This window comes from Cottoperca gobio, chromosome 1 (genome assembly GCF_900634415.1).
Source record: "Cottoperca gobio chromosome 1, fCotGob3.1, whole genome shotgun sequence".
In the NCBI taxonomy this organism is placed as follows: Eukaryota; Metazoa; Chordata; class Actinopteri; order Perciformes; family Bovichtidae; genus Cottoperca; species Cottoperca gobio.
In genome coordinates, this window is record NC_041355.1 from 10,388,435 (window position 1) to 10,407,358 (window position 18,924).

The 18,924-nt window shown below is 44.0% G+C and overlaps 2 protein-coding genes across 4 annotated transcripts in view; one reads left to right on the forward strand and one right to left on the reverse strand.

The window, feature by feature from the left end:
- Positions 1 to 17,135, forward strand: polq (polymerase (DNA directed), theta). Of its 2 annotated transcripts, none has more exons than XM_029431255.1 (34): positions 1 to 285; positions 447 to 543; positions 633 to 1,084; positions 1,187 to 1,431; positions 2,270 to 2,446; positions 2,533 to 2,663; positions 2,764 to 2,920; positions 3,002 to 3,113; positions 3,197 to 3,398; positions 3,520 to 3,661; positions 3,747 to 3,893; positions 3,984 to 4,196; positions 4,367 to 4,509; positions 4,657 to 4,846; positions 5,099 to 5,241; positions 5,424 to 5,617; positions 6,126 to 6,250; positions 6,730 to 6,973; positions 8,064 to 11,299; positions 11,514 to 11,654; positions 11,733 to 11,935; positions 12,260 to 12,467; positions 12,556 to 12,749; positions 12,881 to 13,009; positions 13,099 to 13,273; positions 13,685 to 13,808; positions 14,484 to 14,584; positions 14,678 to 14,760; positions 14,841 to 14,942; positions 15,011 to 15,122; positions 15,311 to 15,435; positions 15,519 to 15,654; positions 15,754 to 15,860; positions 16,177 to 17,135. In XM_029431255.1, exons 1-34 carry the CDS (start codon positions 221 to 223, stop codon positions 16,288 to 16,290), a joined length of 8,469 nt encoding a protein of 2,822 aa, XP_029287115.1. In that variant the 5' UTR covers positions 1 to 220; the 3' UTR covers positions 16,291 to 17,135. The 2 variants fall into 2 exon arrangements, with proteins under 2 accessions (XP_029287115.1, XP_029287125.1); XM_029431265.1 differs by having other exon boundaries at positions 1,190 to 1,431.
- Positions 16,953 to 18,924, reverse strand: part of uba6 (ubiquitin like modifier activating enzyme 6) — a 12,306-nt gene continuing 10,334 nt past the window's right edge. For both annotated transcript variants that reach the window (XM_029431278.1, XM_029431287.1), the window contains exon 32: positions 16,953 to 18,859. In XM_029431278.1, coding sequence (XP_029287138.1) covers positions 18,718 to 18,859 — 142 coding nt within the window. In that variant the 3' untranslated portion in view covers positions 16,953 to 18,717. The remainder of the gene's footprint in view (positions 18,860 to 18,924) is intronic.

Below are 18,924 nucleotides of genomic sequence, written 5' to 3' on the forward strand. Positions count from 1 at the left end.
CGGACTTTTTGATTTCACATTTGTTCAGCGCTGCCCAAAATGTTTACACTTAGCAACCAAAATAATTAATTATTCGGCGACGCTTGTTTTTGTTTAACCGCTTCCTTACTTTTGATACACATTGTTAAATATTGTATATAAACTCGTGTCAAGAGTCAAACTGATGTCATGTTAATGAACTTACTCACGCGTTTGTCAAAAACTGTACAACTCCTTCAGTATGAGCACCTCGGGTCCTCTAAAAAAGAAAAGCTACATGGGTCAGCACCAGATCAAGAAGAAAAGGTAAGTTTAAATGACAGTTTCACCTCAATTCTAATGTTGGATTAGTTAGAAGTAGTAGGAGAAGAGTACTCCTGTTGCCTAGGGACATATTCTAATCTGTGTAACATTTCTATGAATGAATATCAGTCTTACCTGTGGTGAATATACATTTATCTGAGCAGTTTCCAGGCTCCTGATGAGACACCAGACGGAGACAGACTGGTGCAGAAAACTCATTACATATCAGGCAAAATAAACATTAGCAGAAACAGCCTCATGGTGAGTGTGACAGCTTGAGAGTACTACTCTGTTTGTCATCTCTGATTCTCTTCTACATAGATCACAAGTGATATTATTCTCCACTTTAGGATGGAGGGGCAGTGAATCCACCGGGAGAATCCACATTAGCTTTTGATGAAGAAATGCTGCAGGTGTTGGATGCTGCCGACCCTGTGAAGCCTGCAGCTAACAATCTGTGTCCAACAACAGTAAACGGAGATGCACGGGAAGAGGCAGCATCATCAGCTGTCTTTGCCCCCTCACAGGCTGACGGAGCACCTCAGCACACAGCCCTACGACCCCACAGAGCCCCCAGCGCCCAGGAGGGAGTCCATGGGCATAGTGGTGATTGTAAGAGACCAGGATGGAGAGCTGACTGCAAAGACCTTGCACAGAGGCTTCTCTTCAGCGAGGACTCTGAGGAAGCGGAGCATGCTCAGAAGCGCCCAGAGAACATCCAGCCACCCCCAGCTTCTGCCTGCATCAATGGGCTATCCTGTAAAGAAATAAAAAATGATCAGCAAGTAGGCAGCTCCACCAAGTGAGTATTAACTTACACATTATTGCCAAGTTTTTCCTTTTGCTTCGATTATCTACCTCTGTACTTTTCTGTTAACAAAATGTTTTTCTTACTGTGTTTCAGTAGGCAACCGCTTACATCCAGAAGAAAAAGCTCTCCTCGTAGCAAAGACAAAAGTGGGTCAAATATGAATGCTGATCCACCTGTGGATGTATCCAGGGACTACATCTTGTTCAGCCCCACCCACCTCGCGGCTGCCATGAAGAAGGCCAAACTCCAGCAGTCATTACAGAATCAGTCCGCCTCTGTGCTCACGGTCCCCAGTGGTTTAGACCTCACTACTCTCAGTGACACTTTACCTCAGCCAGGTGAAAAACACTTATTAAACCTTCTTTAAAAGGTTAATATTGTCTGCAATTGTTCTTGTTTCTTTGTGTTGTTGACTCCTGTGCCCATGGGGGAAAGTTAGCTTCTGGACCCCCCCCCCCCCCATTAAGTCCCCCTTTCCTCACAATCTCTGTGTTCTGCACAGTTCTTCTACACTGGAACACTAGTCGGGGCCAGAAATAACATTTGGTAGTTTGTTTTAATTGAAATGTAGGAATTTACAAAATATGAGCACAAAACTGAAATTGTTCTTAAAATTAAAAAAAATAATTAGAAAAATAGAAAAGATTAGAAAAATAAAGCAGCGACAGACAAAGAAGAGCCAGGACACAGGCACACCTACACAACTAAATTCTTTCTTTTGGGGACATGGGGGCAGTTGTCCACTAAGCCTGCTCAGTATGAAGCCTTGAACCTTGTTCAAGATTCAAGATATTTTATTGTCACATGCACAGTTAAACCGACAGTTCTACCGTACAATGAAAGTCTTACTTTGCTAGTCCACCAACAGCCCAAAGATAACATATAAAATTAGAACTAAAAGTAAAGAGATATACAAAATATACAAATAAATAAGAGAGAGGTAAAAAAAAAAAGTATTGCATGAAGGTATCTCTTGTTCAGGTATGTCCAGATTGTATAATTTACTCATTTGCATTCATATGTGACATTAGATTGTATCCCCGATGACATAAGATTTCTCTTTCCCAAGTAAAATCCTCTTTGCTGTACTAAAGAATAATATGTCACAGTGCTCAAGACTCCTGCCACTAGTTTGATTTAATACTACTTGTAAAGTTTTATTTATTTCTAATATAGGCATTGCCTTGTGTGCTCCCGCGGGACAAGCCGAAAAGCTGCTGTTATGCAGTTGGGGATTACCAAAACCTGTCCTGGAGCGCTACAAGAAACATGGAGTGACTCACATGTTCGAATGGCAGGCTCAATGCCTCACTGTCGGACAGGTGCTGCAGGGAGGTAACCTGGTGTACTCTGGTAAGAAACTGAACCTCGATACAAAGTCATTCACAGTGTCATTCACAGTTAGGGTCATTTTCAGCTCTATATTCTTCCCTTTTCAGCCCCCACCAGCGCTGGAAAAACTCTGGTGTCAGAGCTACTGATGTTGAAGCGTGTGTTGGAGACGAAAAGAAAAGCTCTCTTCATTCTGCCGTTTGTCTCCGTGGCCAAAGAGAAGATGCACTACCTTCAGGTGAGGCAGCGGTGGACAGATAATACATGCATTTAGGCTATTGTGTTGTCCGTCTGTATGTGTATCTCAATCTAACAGACTTGTATCTGTGACTCTGTAGAGCGTTTTTGAAGAGGCAGGAGTTCGTGTGGAGGGATATATGGGAAGCACCTCGGCTGCTGGAGGGTTCAAAGCACTGGATGTAGCTGTTTGCACCATAGAAAAAGCCAATTCTCTTATTAATAGACTCATTGAAGAGGACAATTTGGGTCTACTAGGTAACATACCAGTGATAACTGTGGTTTTTCTTGAGTATAAAATGTATGGAGTATGAGTATGTGTTATTGTTGTACTTCTAGGTATGGTGGTGGTGGATGAGTTGCATATGGTTGGAGATTCTGGAAGAGGATACCTACTAGAACTGCTCTTAACCAAAATCCGCTTCATTGCGCAGAAGCAGAACACCACTGGGTTTGTGTCCATTTACATGCGTCAGTTACAGTGTTTAAAAATCCAAGTTCTTCTGCTGTTAATCTGTACGTCTCTTTCGGCAGGTCTCTCTCTGAGGGTGTACAGATCATAGGTATGAGCGCCACCTTGCCTAACCTCTCCCTCCTGGCTAGCTGGTTAGGTGCAGAGCTTTACCAGACAGACTACAGACCCGTACCCCTGCTGGAGCATCTTAAAGTGGGACGCAACATCTACGACAAGAGCCTCTCGGTGGTCCGGCAGTTCACTCCTGCATTCCACATTAAGGTAACCAAGAGTGTAGTTCAGATATCATCCAATGTGCACGTCATCATGAATGATGCCCGCCGAAAGAGACCAGTAATACTATCATGTGCTGTGTGTGTAATAAATGGGATAATTCCTAAAGGGCGATGATGACCACATAGTGAGCTTGTGCTATGAGACTGTGAGCGAGGGCCGCTCTGTGTTGCTGTTCTGCCCCTCGAAGAACTGGTGTGAGAAACTGGCAGACAGCATCGCCAGAGAATTCTACAACCTAAGACACACGGGTACAAAATCATTTACTATATTTAATAGTGCGGTGAAGTCCAACTGTTCTGAAGGTTGTTTGTGTTAAAGTCTTCATCCTTTCAGATCGTCAGGGCGAAGCAGAGCCTCAGCCAGTGTGTCTGGATCGGGATGGACTAGTGGATGTTGTCGCCCAGCTGAGACGAACTCCAGCTGGTTTAGACCCCGTCCTCCAGCGAACTGTGCCATGGGGGGTGGCCTTCCACCACGCTGGTGAACACACTTGCTAGCCACAGCAAACTGCGGGGCTGAATGTTTCTTTTTGAGTATACAGTATGAATAAGATGAAGTTTGTCTCTGTAGGTTTGACATTTGATGAGCGCGATGTGTTGGAGGGAGCTTTTCGTCAGGGCGTGGTCAGAGTCCTGGCTGCCACCTCTACTCTCTCGTCGGGGGTTAATCTCCCAGCTCGCAGGGTCATCATTCGAACCCCGACCTTCAATGGACACTTGTTGGACCCGCTCACGTACAAACAGATGGCTGGACGAGCAGGGAGAAAAGGAGTAGACACGTTAGGTGTGAAGGGAAGCTTTTTTTATTATTGCTTGTTCGTTGTTATCCCAGTTGCCTGAAGAGAGAAAACAAAACGTGATCAATAATCTTCAGTGAAAAGAATTGGGCACATATAAGTTGAAAAGTGAATTAAAGCACATGCGCCTCACGTCATTTTGTCTGTTATCTTTCAGGTGAGAGTGTGCTGGTGTGTAAGGAGGCAGAGCGTCAGAAAGGTATTAGTCTCCTTACGGGTGCTCTTCAGCCAATCAGCAGCTGCCTGGTGAGAAGAGAGGGAGAGGGCGTCACCACCAGCATGCTGCGAGCCATCCTAGAGGTATGGCTGATGTCTAAATGAACTTGGATCTAATTGAACTTCAAGGCCGTAAAAAGACCATGATTAATGCTTTCTTAGAGAATAGTCACATTAGTTTGCCTCTATCATTGTTATTATGACCCTAGTTCGAATCATCCCAACTTTCAGATCATTGTCGGAGGTGTAGCCAGCACTCCACAGGATGTGAGGTCATATGCTTTGTGCTCACTACTGGCTGCCAGCGTGAAATGTGACGGCAAAAAAGAATCAAACGAAGAGACTAACAAAGGAGCCATTGAGGCCTGTGTTGAGTGGCTGATGGAGAACGAATTTATCAGTATCCAGAAGGACGGACAAGGTACTGCCTACGTGCCGTCTTTTTCATGTTCAATGAGCATTCTTGATACCATGACATACGATGAATAGACATTTAGCAACACATTGAACCACTGGTACAAAGGTGTCCTGACACAAGTCTTGCAGAATAATGCATTATTTTCTGTAGTCATACATCATATATCATTTCATGATGAAGTGTATAAGCCAGAGTATAAGCTTAACCAACTTTTGCCAATACAATAACTGCTGTGTTTTCTGATGTCACACCCAGAGGAGCGTTACTGTCCGACTCAACTTGGTGCAGCCACCTTATCATCCTCCCTCTCCCCTCCCGAGGCTCTGGGAATATTTGCCGATCTCCAGCGGGCCATGAAGGGCTTTGTACTAGAAAATGACTTGCACATTCTGTATCTGGTACATATCTTGTATTATTATTTTCCTAAAACGTTTTTGTCAACTTTACTCACTCCCTATCATCCTTGAATCCTCGCCCATACATTCCTAATTGTAACTAAATCTTAATGTAGCTCTAAACCACTAAGACCCCACTTCAAATGTTTTGATGTTTTCAAATTCTATGTCCAAATCCCCATCAGATCACCCCGTTGTACGCCGAGTGGACTACCATAGATTGGTATCAGTTCTTCTGTCTGTGGGAACAGCTCTCATCCTCGATGAAGAGAGTAGCGGAGCTGGTGGGCGTCCAGGAAGGTTTCCTCGCACGATCCGTCAGTGGCAAACTCGTAGCCAAGACAGAAAAGCAGCGCAGGCAGATGGCTATTCATAAACGGTGATGCGTTATATCATATTGTCCATTTGTTGTTTCCTTTCGTGGAACAAAAAATTCACTGATAGTTGAAGAAATCCCAAATATGAGAATTTGAATTGTAAACATGCAACATGTGGCTTGGCAAACACTAATTACCTAATTTAATACTTAATTATATATAGTCACACTTCTGTATGATATACCAGTATACAAGGGAAAGCACACTTACATGATCAATAAAGATTACAATGTTCAGTATTGGATGGATTTAATAACCAGCTATTGAGCATTATATTTTATTTATACTTTTATTTTATGGATGGTTTTTGTGCATGATTATATTATTTTTATTCAGATGTTCCTGCTAGTGTGTCCTCTTCCTTTATGCACATTGATTCCCAACATTGTGGCCTTTTGGACACAAGCCACTCAAGGATTTCTCCCCCGAGAGTCAAACAACAAATAAGGTTTACTCACATCGGACTTTTTTTCCTTTCCTCATTCTCTCTCTTGTTTTTTCTCCTCGCAGATTTTTCACCACCCTTGTGCTACAGGATCTGGTGAATGAGGTGCCTTTGGGAACACTGGCATCCAAATACAACTGCAATCGTGGGCAGTTACAGTCTCTCCAGCAGTCTGCTTCTACATATGCAGGTACACGCTTTAAAGTGTTGCGGCGAAGGTTTTTTCAACACAGGACATTTTACACGGTAGAATGCACCGACTCTGAATTCTACATAAGACTCTCCATTAAAAACGGAGGGCAGTAAAGTGTGGAGTAACTTGATGCAAGATGCAGGAGCACTTTAGACTGACTGATATATATATATATATATACACAGCACAGACTTCATTCCATTAGCTGATGTTTCTGCACCTACATGCTTCCTTCAGAGCTACGTAAAGTGCTCATGCTTCTTGCATCACGTTACTGTTCAGTCTCAGAGGATGTATGTCAGATTGTGACTTTGTCTTGAGTATATTATTATTATCAATGATCAATGCAAACACAAAGGGAAACTCAAAGAAAATACAAACCAAAAAGCTACACGTTAGTAATGCAATGCCTCTATGTCTTAAGCTCAGTTGTGCTGCTGACAGAAACACTCTGACCTCTCCACCATCCCCTTCAGGTATGGTAACAGTGTTTTGCAAGCGTCTGGGCTGGCACAACATGGAGCTGCTGTTGTCCCAGTACCAGACCCGGCTGAGCTTTGGAGTCCAGAGGGAGCTGGTCGACCTCGTCAGGGTTTCCCTCCTGAACGCAACACGAGCCAGAGCGCTGTATGCACAAGGCCTCTGTACTGTCGCTCAACTAGCCAGGGCTACTGTGGCTGACGTGGAGAAATCCTTGAGGAATGCTGTCCCATTTAAGAGGTAGGTGTGTGTTTGTTTGATTGTGTGTACTATTAAGATTGCATTTTAAGGTCACTTTACAGGACACAGGCAGCTGAGACTGTGCATAAAATAGCACTTTGTTTGTGCTCACACACATGACAAGATTGTTTTCTATGATGGAGTAAAGAAGTCATAACTAAAAAGTCACTCGATATATTCTTTGTTTAAATGAGTCTATCGAAAGGAAAGGTACAGATGCTGGCATTCATTGTGAGCATCAGCTAAATACAACTCATACGCCATAAAGAAAGGCTCAACAATGAATTGATTTAGTTTAGATTCTTTTAACAAGTATTCAGTGCGCCCCTCTCATTCGGTCTGTTATTTATTTAACTAGATTTGATTAATTACAGTTCTTCCAAAAACATGTATGAGCACTACATATTCAATTTTAGATAAGGAAGAAAGAAACTAAATCTGCCAACACTTACTTATGAAAACCTCACACCAAGGCAAGGAATAACCTTTTCCGTGGAAGATTAATAATAATAATAATTAATAATAAAACTTAAATAACAACAGCTGTGTGTTACTGGTACATGAGACATGGACGCTGAAAGGTAGGACTGTGCCATAATGCAATATTTTAAATTGATGTTGTTATTCCAATCTCGATCTGATGCAACGAATGCACTTACACCGCTGACATAGGAGCGTATTTATACACGCATCACATGTCTGTGTTCGGTTATTGGAAATCAGCGGTAATGGAAAACAATTCATATTTCAAGAAATTCATATACATAAACAATTAAAAGACGTCCACAATTAAAACTCAATCAAATGCTAGAGAGTGGAAGAACAGAGACAATACCACATCATATATATATATATATACACACAAATATTAAAAACCTTTTCTATTCCTATAAATATGTGGTTTGGAGTGTGCAGACATTACTCCTAACAACACTACTACAAAAATACACCAACCAGCAGGTATATTATCATAAACTCCTCTTGAAGCTTGCATAAAGTATGTGCAACTGTAGCATCAGCAGCTTTATTCTCTCTGAAACATGACCCCAGACGTAAAGCCAATGTTGCACTGTCTGTCTTTCTTCCTCAGCTCTAAGCGTGCAGTGGACGAGAGCGAGATGGAGGCAGCCGAGAGACGGAGCCTCCGCTGCGTCTGGGTCTCTGGTGGTCGGGCCCTGACGGAGCAGGAGGCCGCTGTTGAGATCGTGTCTGAGGCACGGCTCCTCCTCCGGGACGACCTGGCCCGGTTAGGAGTTGAGTGGGACCCGGCAACACTTCCTGTAAACAGCCCCGATGACTCGGACACGTCATCTGTCTCAAATCTCAGCTCACATGAAGCACAGGTGGACAACAATAAAGATCCCCAGGAAGGAAACGGGGTCAAGAAAAGTGGAAGCAGAGATATGGACAGACATGGAGAGGAGAGTGAGGAAGGAAAGAAACGTGAGAAAGGGATATCTGAAAGGAAAATGGAGAAAACAGGAGAAGCCAACAGAGAGCGAGGGAAGTCCAAGCCTGAAGACACGGTAGTGAACAGAAAACTGGAGGAGCACAGAGAGTTGGACAGGACAGAGCCAGAAACCAGACAAACGGGGAATGAAGTGCAAAAAGAAAGAAGCAAAGAAAGAAAAAATGGCGAGACAAATAAAAAAGTATTAATGGCAAATGCCACAGAAGATCCAGATGAAAAAAGAGAACGACTAAGGCAGACACGGTCAAAGCAAGGAGGGGAAGAGCTCAAGAAAGCAGAGACGGAAGAAGGGGAGACGAGTAAAGGGTTCGTCTCAATTGGACCAGAGAGTCATCGGGCAAATCGTCCTGTTCCTGAAAGGAGCCTGACTCAGGAATTAGCTGAAATCGTATCCAGCCCCCTGCTTCTACCTGTGCCACGTCCTCAGCCCTCTCCTTCCCCAATGCCTCCTCCTCGCTTTAGGGCTCCAGTATCCCGAGCAGAAGAACAGCACAGTGTTCATCAAAGGGCATCAGAAGGAGATGGTGCCACACGGCTTGCTGCCTCACCGGTGCATCCAGGTAGACTTAAGCACTCGAGAGCCTTAAGGAAAGTCCTCCACTCTATACAAACTGACAAAGGCCTACAAGATAATGTAGAGACTGCACAGACATCACACTCAAAACCCTCGGTGGTTTCTTCAGTCCAAAATGCAGCACCTGCGGGACGGGTGCCTACAACAGTTCGAGCTCCTGAACCCTTGCAAGAAACCCCTCCCGGTGTTTCTGCACCGACAGATGCAGATATGTTAGACTCTCCCTTCATCGCCTCTCCTGCCTCTGTCCCCTTATTCTCTCCTGAGGCCAAGCGAAGAAGGATGGACGGTGGAGAGGTAGATACGTTTTCATCACCTGAGCTGTATGCAGGAGACGCGAGAGATGAAGAAGCTGAGGGAGATGTTAAAAAAGGAGAAGAGAGTTTTGGTGACAGCTTTGAATTGGACACTCAGACAGAGAGAATGATTGTTCAACAAGCATGCCAACACAGAGATGGGAATGATGGAGGTTCGGGTCAATCGGTAGAAACAGAGAAGATAGGAGAGGAGGAAATGGTGGAAGCAGCTGTGGAGATGAATAAGGACAAAGATGAGGGAAGTGACAGGCTTGAAGCTCCTGATAATGCACGTCCCAGATTCAATATTTCTCTCACAGATAGTCAGATGGAGCTCATTCTTAACACCAGCCACCAGGCGAGTGACCAGAATCGTCCATTGTTACAGATTCTTCCTGGTCCAGGTGGTGATAATGCGGTTAAAGATAAAGGTGGTGACGAGGAGGCCAATCAGGCCGCCTCCGAGAGTTTTAACAGAAGCAGTAGCTTCCTGTTCGACAGCCTGTATGACAGCTCTCTGCTGGCTGGTCTGAGCCCACACCAGATCCTCGACCAATCGGACAAGGAGGAGCCTCTTACATCGACCCAGGAGCGAAGACGCAGTGAGCTTCTCGCCAATCAGGAGGCGGAAAAGCAGGAGGCTGTCCAATGGGGCGAGTCCTCCTTCAACCTGTCAGAGTGGGGCGACTCGCTGCTGGTGGGCGAACACTTTCTGGAGAGGCAGAGCTTGCTCAAACACACAGAGAGAACTCAAGAAGCCAGTCTTCATAACGCTCAGCAACCAAACGCAGACAATGTTCTGCCTGAGGAAAAGCTGTCAGAACCAGAACACACTACTACAACTACCAACGCAACTCAAAATGAGCATGGCAAAGATAAAGCCAGCAATAATCAAGGCCATACACACACAATTGAATGGCACAGTAATGCACAAAATGACAAAGAACCAGGCGGGAGACAGGAAACGATGATTGAAGTGGTTGAAAATGGGAAGCAAGTAGAGACGAAAGTAAAGAAAGGGGAAATTAATGCTTTATTGTCAGATAATGTGGATTTAAAACACCCACAAGTCCAAAACGCACCTGAAAGCTCTTTTTATTGCAGCCCTGGTTTGCAAGAGATATTTGACCGCTGGCCTAGTATGTCTGACCAGCCCTGGCAAAACACTACAACAGGCCACACAGCCACTCATACACTCATGAATGCTGCAAATACAGCAGAAGTTCCAGATCCACCTCAGCCCTCAATACAGGGGGAGAGAAAAGGGGCAACGTCAAATGCGCAGGCTGTTGGCGCTGAGAGTGATTCTCGAGAGGAACAAACTTCAAGACATGATGGTGAGAATTTAACGGAGGGACCAGGCTCTGCCGGTGATCTCATTCCTCCAACTCAGGAAACACCACCTGTCACGCCCAGAGTAAAACTGACGACCTCATCTGTGCATTCGCCTCTCATCGCTCAGCCACTCAACCAGTCGACTCCCTCAACTCTCCTGCGACGGAAACAAGCGATCACAAAATGTCCTAAACCTCACCCAGGACACGGTGATCATCTATCAGAAGCTGTTGCTGACACTAAACAGCCTAATCCTACATCGGATCGCAACCACGAACGCCAGCGGGGACAAAAACCAAAGACTGTTCCACGCTCGAGTTCAGAAACGAAACTCCTGCTACACACCGACCAGAATGTCAGCCCTGCCCGAGAGCGTGCTTCTCCGCCCTCTCCCCGGGCGAAGCTTCCCTCTGATGCTGAATCACCTGTGACTGATGAAGGCTTCACTCTTCAGCTGTCCCAGGATGCATCAGTCTGTTCGAGCAACTCGGTGACCTTCTCCATCATAGACGTTGCAAGTGACAGGCGCCTCTTCGACACTTTCATTAAGGAGTGGAAAACAAAGGAGCGGTACACTCTGGCTTTGGCCTGTGAAAAGAGGGAGCACAGACAGCAGCCTGAGGAGGAAATAGGAGGGAAACATAAGAGAAGTAACTGATAAACATTTACACAAAGTGACATGAACTAACGGTAAAATTGTTGCCAAAGCGCTAACCCAAACATTGACATCTATCAAGTATTTGCTGCAGAGAACTCTCCGCTCTCGCATTTGTGTTTTTGCATCATCGTCACATATTTTAAACATTTTAGGCAAAGTCTGTGTTGTATGCAGTCTCCTCATCCGTGCGTGTGTTTTCTGTGCAGCGTCAGCCGCTACTCAGAAGCTCCACAGGGCCGATGGTTTTCCAGTAAGAGACAGTGATGGAATGGTGTTGATTGGACTGTCTGTCTGCTGGGGAGCAAGAGATGCATACTACGTGTCTCTGCAGCAAGAGCAGAGCAAAGGTATGAGACGCACGCACGCACGCACGCACGTATGCACAAGCTCACTCCCGACAGTTCAGCATGTCTGTTACCCCTCAGGTTTGAGCTCCAGTCTGGCCCCTCCTCCACTGGATGATGATTTGCAAGTGAGTGAGAGGCTGCGGCAGGTGAAGACCTGTCTGAGCAGGCCACCGGCCGGTCAAAGTGGAGGCGTGGTTGTCACGTATGACATCATCGAGGTGTACAAGATGCTCGTCATGAGCTGTGGCATCAGCTTGGAGGGAAACTGCGAAGATCCCAAGGTGACGGAAATCATATCAGTCATTTTCATACACATACAGAACATAGATAGAAACGAGCAACCTGGTAATCATGAGCAAAGTGTTACGTGGGATTTCATTTAATGACTCTTAGTGAGAGTATTTAAAGTGACACTGTGGAAGACAGCAATGCACGAACCAAAGTACTTTTGCCATCAGAATAAGTTGAACGGTGCTATAATCACATACTAAATCTACTCATAGGGACTTTAAAAGAGAACATGCAACAGATCATTGTTTTGCTGCATTATGAAGTTTGTTTTTGACATTTTATTAAAGTTGCTCTGTTTTGAATGTCTGCCACAGGTTGCGTGCTGGCTGGTGGACCCTGACGGCGAGCAGAGGACTCTTCCCAACATGGTGACTGTCTACTGTCCTACAGACTTACCTCTGCTGGACGGACTTGGGAACCCGCATGCCCACTGTCCTCGTGTCAGGGCAGCGACCAAGAGCGTGCTCGTACTCGCAGTCATGAACCATCTCACTGGCCTGCTAGAGAAAGACGGCATGCTTGGTATGAAGAGCTAACAGACATTCATACGATATTTCCATAACTGTAAACTTTTTACCATTGTTGTAATGTTTCTGTATGTACGCGACAGACCTATTCAGAAGCATTGAGATGCCCTCCCAGGTGTCTTTGGCTCTGTTGGAGTTGAACGGAGTGGGCTTCAGCGTCGAAGAGTGTGAGAGACAAAAACATGTGATGCAAGCCAAACTCACAGCGTTGGAGACTCAGGCTTACAACCTGGCCGGACACAGCTTCTCCCTCACCAGCATCGACGACGTAGCACAGGTCAGACGCAATCCTCTTTCAATCCTCCGCCGTGTTTTTTTTAATGAAATGATAAAATACTCAGTAATGTACATCAAAGAGTAGCAAAGCTTCCGATTTTCCAAACGTATGTGTGCTCACGTGTACTGTAGCTGTTGTTTTTAGAGCTGCACCTTCCTCCAAACGGTGACGTGGGTGCATCAAAAAGTAAGAAGACTCTTGGCTACACCAGGCGAGGTGGCGGCAGAGTACGACTCGGGAAGCAGTTCAGCACCACCAAGGTGAAACTACTTTGCATTACATTAAGTTACACTGTTTTAAAAATAATATCTGCGAGATGAGGTGTTCATCAGATAATGGTGGTTGGCAGGATGTTCTGGAGAAGCTTCGCCCCCTGCACCCACTGCCAGGTGTGATTCTGGAGTGGAGGCGGATCACTAACGCTTTGACAAAAGTGGTGTTCCCCCTGCAGAGGGAGAAGCAATACCACAGCACACTGGACATGGACAGAATATACCCCTTGGCCCAGACACACACAGCTACAGGTAACACACACACACAGCTACCACACACACAGGTCTCACACACACACACACAGCTACAGGTCTCACACACACACGCACACACAGCTACAGGTCTCACACACACACGCACACACAGCTACAGGTCTCACACACAGCTACAGGTCTCACACACACACGCACACACAGCTACAGGTCTCACACACACACGCAGCTACAGGTCTCACACACACACAGCTACAGGTCTGTCTGTCTCTCGCTCTCTCTCTCTCTCTCTCACTCACTCACTCACTCACTCACTCACTCACTCACTCACTCACTCACTCACTCACTCACTCACTCACACGTCATTTGGTAAATTCCTACTATTGTGCAAAACAATTGTATTTGAAGTAAATCTAAAGCGTGCAGTGACCCAGTTCATTCTGTTGTCAGGTAGAGTGAGCTTCACTGAGCCCAACATACAGAATGTCCCCAAAGACTTTGAGATTTCCATGCCCACGATGGTGGGGGAGAGCCCACCTTCACAAGACAGCAGCCACATGACCACCAAAAGAGGGTAGGTCCACATCAGAGTTCACTGCAGCGGATGGATGAGAAGGTCGCTCTCAAAGTGGTGTTTGAACACTAAGGAAGTACTTTAAGAGCTTCTAGTGTTTTCTCAGTAACATAAGACGTGGTGTAATGGCTCATTAGAGCACACCAGCTCTTTGTGATACATTTTACACCCAGCTGATTTAGAAAAAGTGTGTAGCTATTTTAAATACTAGAATATCGTCTTTTGTAAATTTTAAATATTTTTTTTAGCTGCTGCATGTAAACCACAGAAATCTGGTTAGTACTTTCATTATGCAAAAGATTAATATGTCAGTATCAGTGTTAAGTTGTGAATCAGAGGCATCGTAACACCTTTGTTTGTTATTTCTACGCTCTTTCACAGTAACATTAATGATAGACTACATACATATTATATATATATATATATATAAATATATATATATATATATACACATACAGTAGAACTAATAATACACCTATAACACAGCAATAAAAGTCCCGCTTTGCTATAAAGGGAATGTTGGTTTTAGACGGGGTTTGAAAGTGAAATAAAACAAGCCGGATGCTGATAGTACATGCCATGTGTGGGTGGGAATGCATTAGATTAAAAGGGTTTTCTTGTAAGTGTTACGTTAACTACGTTTGTCCGACTAATGCTCGTGCTGTTCCGTTACAGAAAGAAGAGACGTTCAGCGGTGATTTCGGCTGCAGCTGCCCGTGCAGAACAAGGCCCGGCCTTCTCCGTCAGCATGAGACATGCCTTTGTACCTTTTTCAGGTTACCGTCATGATTTAGTTGCTTTTTTGTCACCTTTTCTGCCTGTACCCTTGTATCAGACTGTTCTAGCAGCTGTGTCTTTCTGTACTGTAGGTGGGATGATATTGGCAGCTGATTATTCTCAGCTGGAGTTGAGAGTACTGGCTCACCTCTCCAAGGATCAACGCCTTCTGCAGGTCAGTAAATAACAAGGAAACATCGTATAACAAACATCAACAAACAGGTAAAAGAAATGATGAACCGTGTGCGTCGCCAGGTGCTGAATGGAGGAACAGACGTGTTTCGCTGCATCGCCGCCGAGTGGAAAAGCATTGACCCGGAGTCTGTGAATGACAACCTCAGGCAACAGGCGAAACAGGTACAGCTGAGCAGGAACGAGACGGTGACATGGACACGCACGCATTCTCACTGGTGTTGTCTTTGCAGATTTGCTACGGCATTATCTATGGGATGGGAGCCAAGTCTTTGGGCGAGCAAATGGGAGTGGAGGAGAATGACGCCGCCTGCTACATAGAGAGTTTCAAGGGCAGATACAAAGGTATACACTGTTATTGTCATTATTATTAATTATTGTTTGTGTGCATTATGTAAGTTTGTGGCTGTAGAAAGCTGTTGTTCATAATGTAATTGTAAGAATTGTTTGCTTAGATAAAGTTGTGATTGTATGTACATTTATTTAAGTACTCGGAAGACAAATTAAGCATTCATGTGCCGTTTGTATTTCAGGGATCAATGTTTTTCTTCGAGAAACTGTGAAGAACTGTATAAAGAACGGCTATGTTCAGACTCTGATGGGCCGTAGGAGATACCTACCTGGGATCACTGACTCCAATTCGCACATCAAAGGACACGTAAGCAAGCTCGTCCATCAGAACACTTCTTTTGCAGTGTAAAAAATGAGAGTGATTCCATAACTGCTCTAACGTCTTTTCAGGCAGAGCGTCAGGCGGTGAACACGACTGTTCAGGGTTCAGCAGCAGACATTGTTAAACTCGCCACAGTGAACATCCAGAAACGACTACGAAGAACATATCCTGCCGCTCCACTGTCTCACCAGCACACTCTCTCAGGTGACTTACATCTTCTATTCGCATACTGTATGAACACAACATGCAGAAAGAGATGACCAGGCTGTAAATGAATCACGTCTAACGATGTCCGTTATACAGCCGGCAATCACCGCAGGGTTGGGACGTCTCAACTCAGAGGAGCCTACTTTGTCCTGCAGCTGCATGACGAGCTCATCTATGAAACCACAGAGGAAGACCTCATACAGGTATGAGAAATATTATTTGGATTGTCAAATCATCAGTAGCATTTGGTAAGTATTTTTATAGAGTAGTTTAAAGCAGGTTAGTTACAGTTGTATACATCGAGGAGTCTCATTTTAAGCACAAGAAACAGAGCCATAATATAAATCACATAGATTTGAAAAATTCAATTAACAATACAACTGACACATGCAGTAATGGGCTGATTTCTTTGAATGGGATTTTACTTTAATGTAGACGTAGAAGTTTCTTAGCGTGGAGATACAGGGTAACACATTCTGGAAAAGGCCACATATGTACATAATTCTTTCTTTCTGTCAGGTTGCTCAGATAGTCAAGAGGGAGATGGAGTCAGCAGTTAAACTGTACGTGAAGCTGAAGGCCAAAGTCAAGGTGGGACCCAGCTGGGGGAACTTGCAGGACCTCGATATATAATGTGAATGTTTGATACATAACATACATACTGCCTAAGGTTCTGTAATACATGGTAATACTACCATTTGCAAGAAGATGAATAATATTTTTAGCATTAAATGAATAATGAAATGCAAAGTAATACATGCATATGATTGCATATCAGCTGTAAATTAACTATTGAATGTATTTATAATTCTATCTACCAGTGTCACAAATGATTTGTAAAAAGTACTCAATTTTATTTACCGATATCCCAATACTTGCCATGAGATTTTATGCAAGATGATATTCTATGTAATGTAATAATTTCTTTTTTTTCTCTCTACTTTGAAATCCTGTGGCTGCAACTTATTTTCATTGATAAATGTGCCGATTTATTTATTTTTATGAATTGTATACTCATATGAAATGTCAAAATCTGCCCATCATACCTTCCCAGAGCCGTAAGGTGATGTGTGTAAATGTCTTGTTTCAATCCACAAAAAGGCCCAAATCCAAAAATGACTTTACAATGACGCATTATAAAGAAAAGCTGCAAATCCTCTTGTGAGAATGTTTTTGGCCTTTTTTCACAATTCTTTCACAAAAATGACATGATTTAGCAATTATCTTTCTATAAACGACTCATCGTTTAAGCCCTGCGGCGATGCATTTAAAAAAAAGACAAGGAGCAGCTTTAGTCTTGAGGACATCCTGAAATCTTACATTTTATTGGACCATTGGTTGAGTTGTCTGTCACAGGAACCATACATCATTGTCACATGTTAACACTGTTTTGTTTACACTTATGACATTCACTGCACAAGAAGTGTCGTCAATATGATCTGACATTTTCCGTGCAAAGCAAAATTCACCTCCTCTGGTTATGGGGAGAAAAATAAACGTGGTCAAGGAAGCATTTCATGTGACTTAAGTCTTAATTGACACAGACGATAACCTCTTGGTGAACTTTCTTCAGGTGGATCTCAACCTCAAAAACAAAAACTATTTTTAAATGATTCCAATAAACTGACTTTGTTGCCAATACCCCTTTCTCAACATTCAACTGGAACTAAAAATACGTTTTTTTACTTGTTTACTTCTTATACACTTTGTGACTCGTGTCTATTTTTGATTCACAATTAACCAGTGCACCATGACTCCACAGAGCTCATCAACACAGGCTCAGATTGACACAAAACAAAGTGACAAAAATGAGAAACAGGTAAATAAATACATGTCATGGACACACATCCATAAACAACTGCAACAAATAAACAGCACAGATTTTGTAAAAAAAAGAAAAAAAGGTATTTAAAACTGTAGGAGTGTGATCCCGGATGGTGGGACAGATGTTTCATGTCAGTCAAAAAAAAGAAAAATGATTTTTCTGTGTGTTTAACTCATTTTTTTTTACTAATGAAGATCATATTGTTTACCCAAACGTGTTAAATGATGTCATTACCTAAGTATTTAACATGATAGGTTAGACGAGCAGCTACATCTAGTGGGTGGTTTTACCCATTAAGTTAGGTGCAACGCACATCTGCTGCGTTATTTGATGCATGTCAACTGACTGGGGAGCAATGTAACAAAACTGCTTCTCTGAAGCGTTGGCGCTCGTCAATAAGACAGTGACATATCCCAAAGAACGGACGTGCAGCAACCTGTGATGAAGCATGCCACCAGTGTGTGCTGCTCTATAATGTTTAGGTAATTCCCATCCCCTGTGATATGAATGTGTTTTTATGAGGCAGTCAAAGTGATCATAAAAGAGAACAACCATTTGCAGACACAATGATAATCAGTATCTTTGGTGGTTTTGCTATTGTCCAATGACCTTTCACACCTGTAAATTGTACAAAAAAATATTGAATTGACCCGTTTGTATAAAGGGAGATGACCAACGTCCTGTCAAATTCTGTGGTTGGCCGAAATTTCAAAGCCAATGAGAGGACTGAGGAAGAAGATGTGATTCCTACCAAATCCACTTCACTGCCCCAACAGTTCTACCACCACCCCCCCTTTAGGGCCTAACAGACTTAAATCAGAAATGAGACTAATGGGGAGTATGCAGGTTTCTGTAAACATAGTTTTTAGTCAGACTCACTGCCACAAACAGAAAAAAGGTCATTAATCAATTAAGGCATCGACACAGGCGGAGCTGTGCATTTCACCAGAGTAGAAAACAGAACAGAGAAAATATGTACACAGGTACAGTTAAGTGCTACTCAAGCAGCCTTGTGTTGGCTAGATCTGGGGCAAGAAAAACTGGGACCCGGACTGGCATTTTCTTGCTCCATTACGTACAGGGGGGCTGGTGTTGGGGCCAGGAGCTTTGCCCTGGTCAGAGAACATCCTGAAGGAAAGCTCTTGGCCATGGCCCAGGTTATTGGGGTACAAGAATTTACATGAAAGAAGGGAAGTAAGGACACGAGAGGTTCGAAGACGACATCTAGGAAGGTGTCAGGGCGTCTCTCCATTGCGGCTGAAGAAGTACCTGACAGGAGGACCGGGGAGGTCATCGTCTTCGTCTGCCTCTGGAGCGAATGACACGGTGAGGTCAACGTAGCGGCGGTCCACTGATGGCTTGATCAGCTTCTGCATCCTGAAGAGAGTCAGAGGCTAGGTTAAGTGCATCTGACACAGACACTCGAGTCCACAGGGTGGTGC

Coding starts and splice junctions, on each gene's coding strand:
- polq (XM_029431255.1), top strand. CDS start 221: ATGAGCACCTCGGGTCCTCTAAAAAAGAAAAGCTACATGGGTCAGCAC. Junction 4,197..4,366: donor AAAAGGAGTAGACACGTTAG/GTGTGAAGGGAA, acceptor GTTATCTTTCAG/GTGAGAGTGTGCTGGTGTGT. Junction 15,655..15,753: donor TCACCAGCACACTCTCTCAG/GTGACTTACATC, acceptor TCCGTTATACAG/CCGGCAATCACCGCAGGGTT.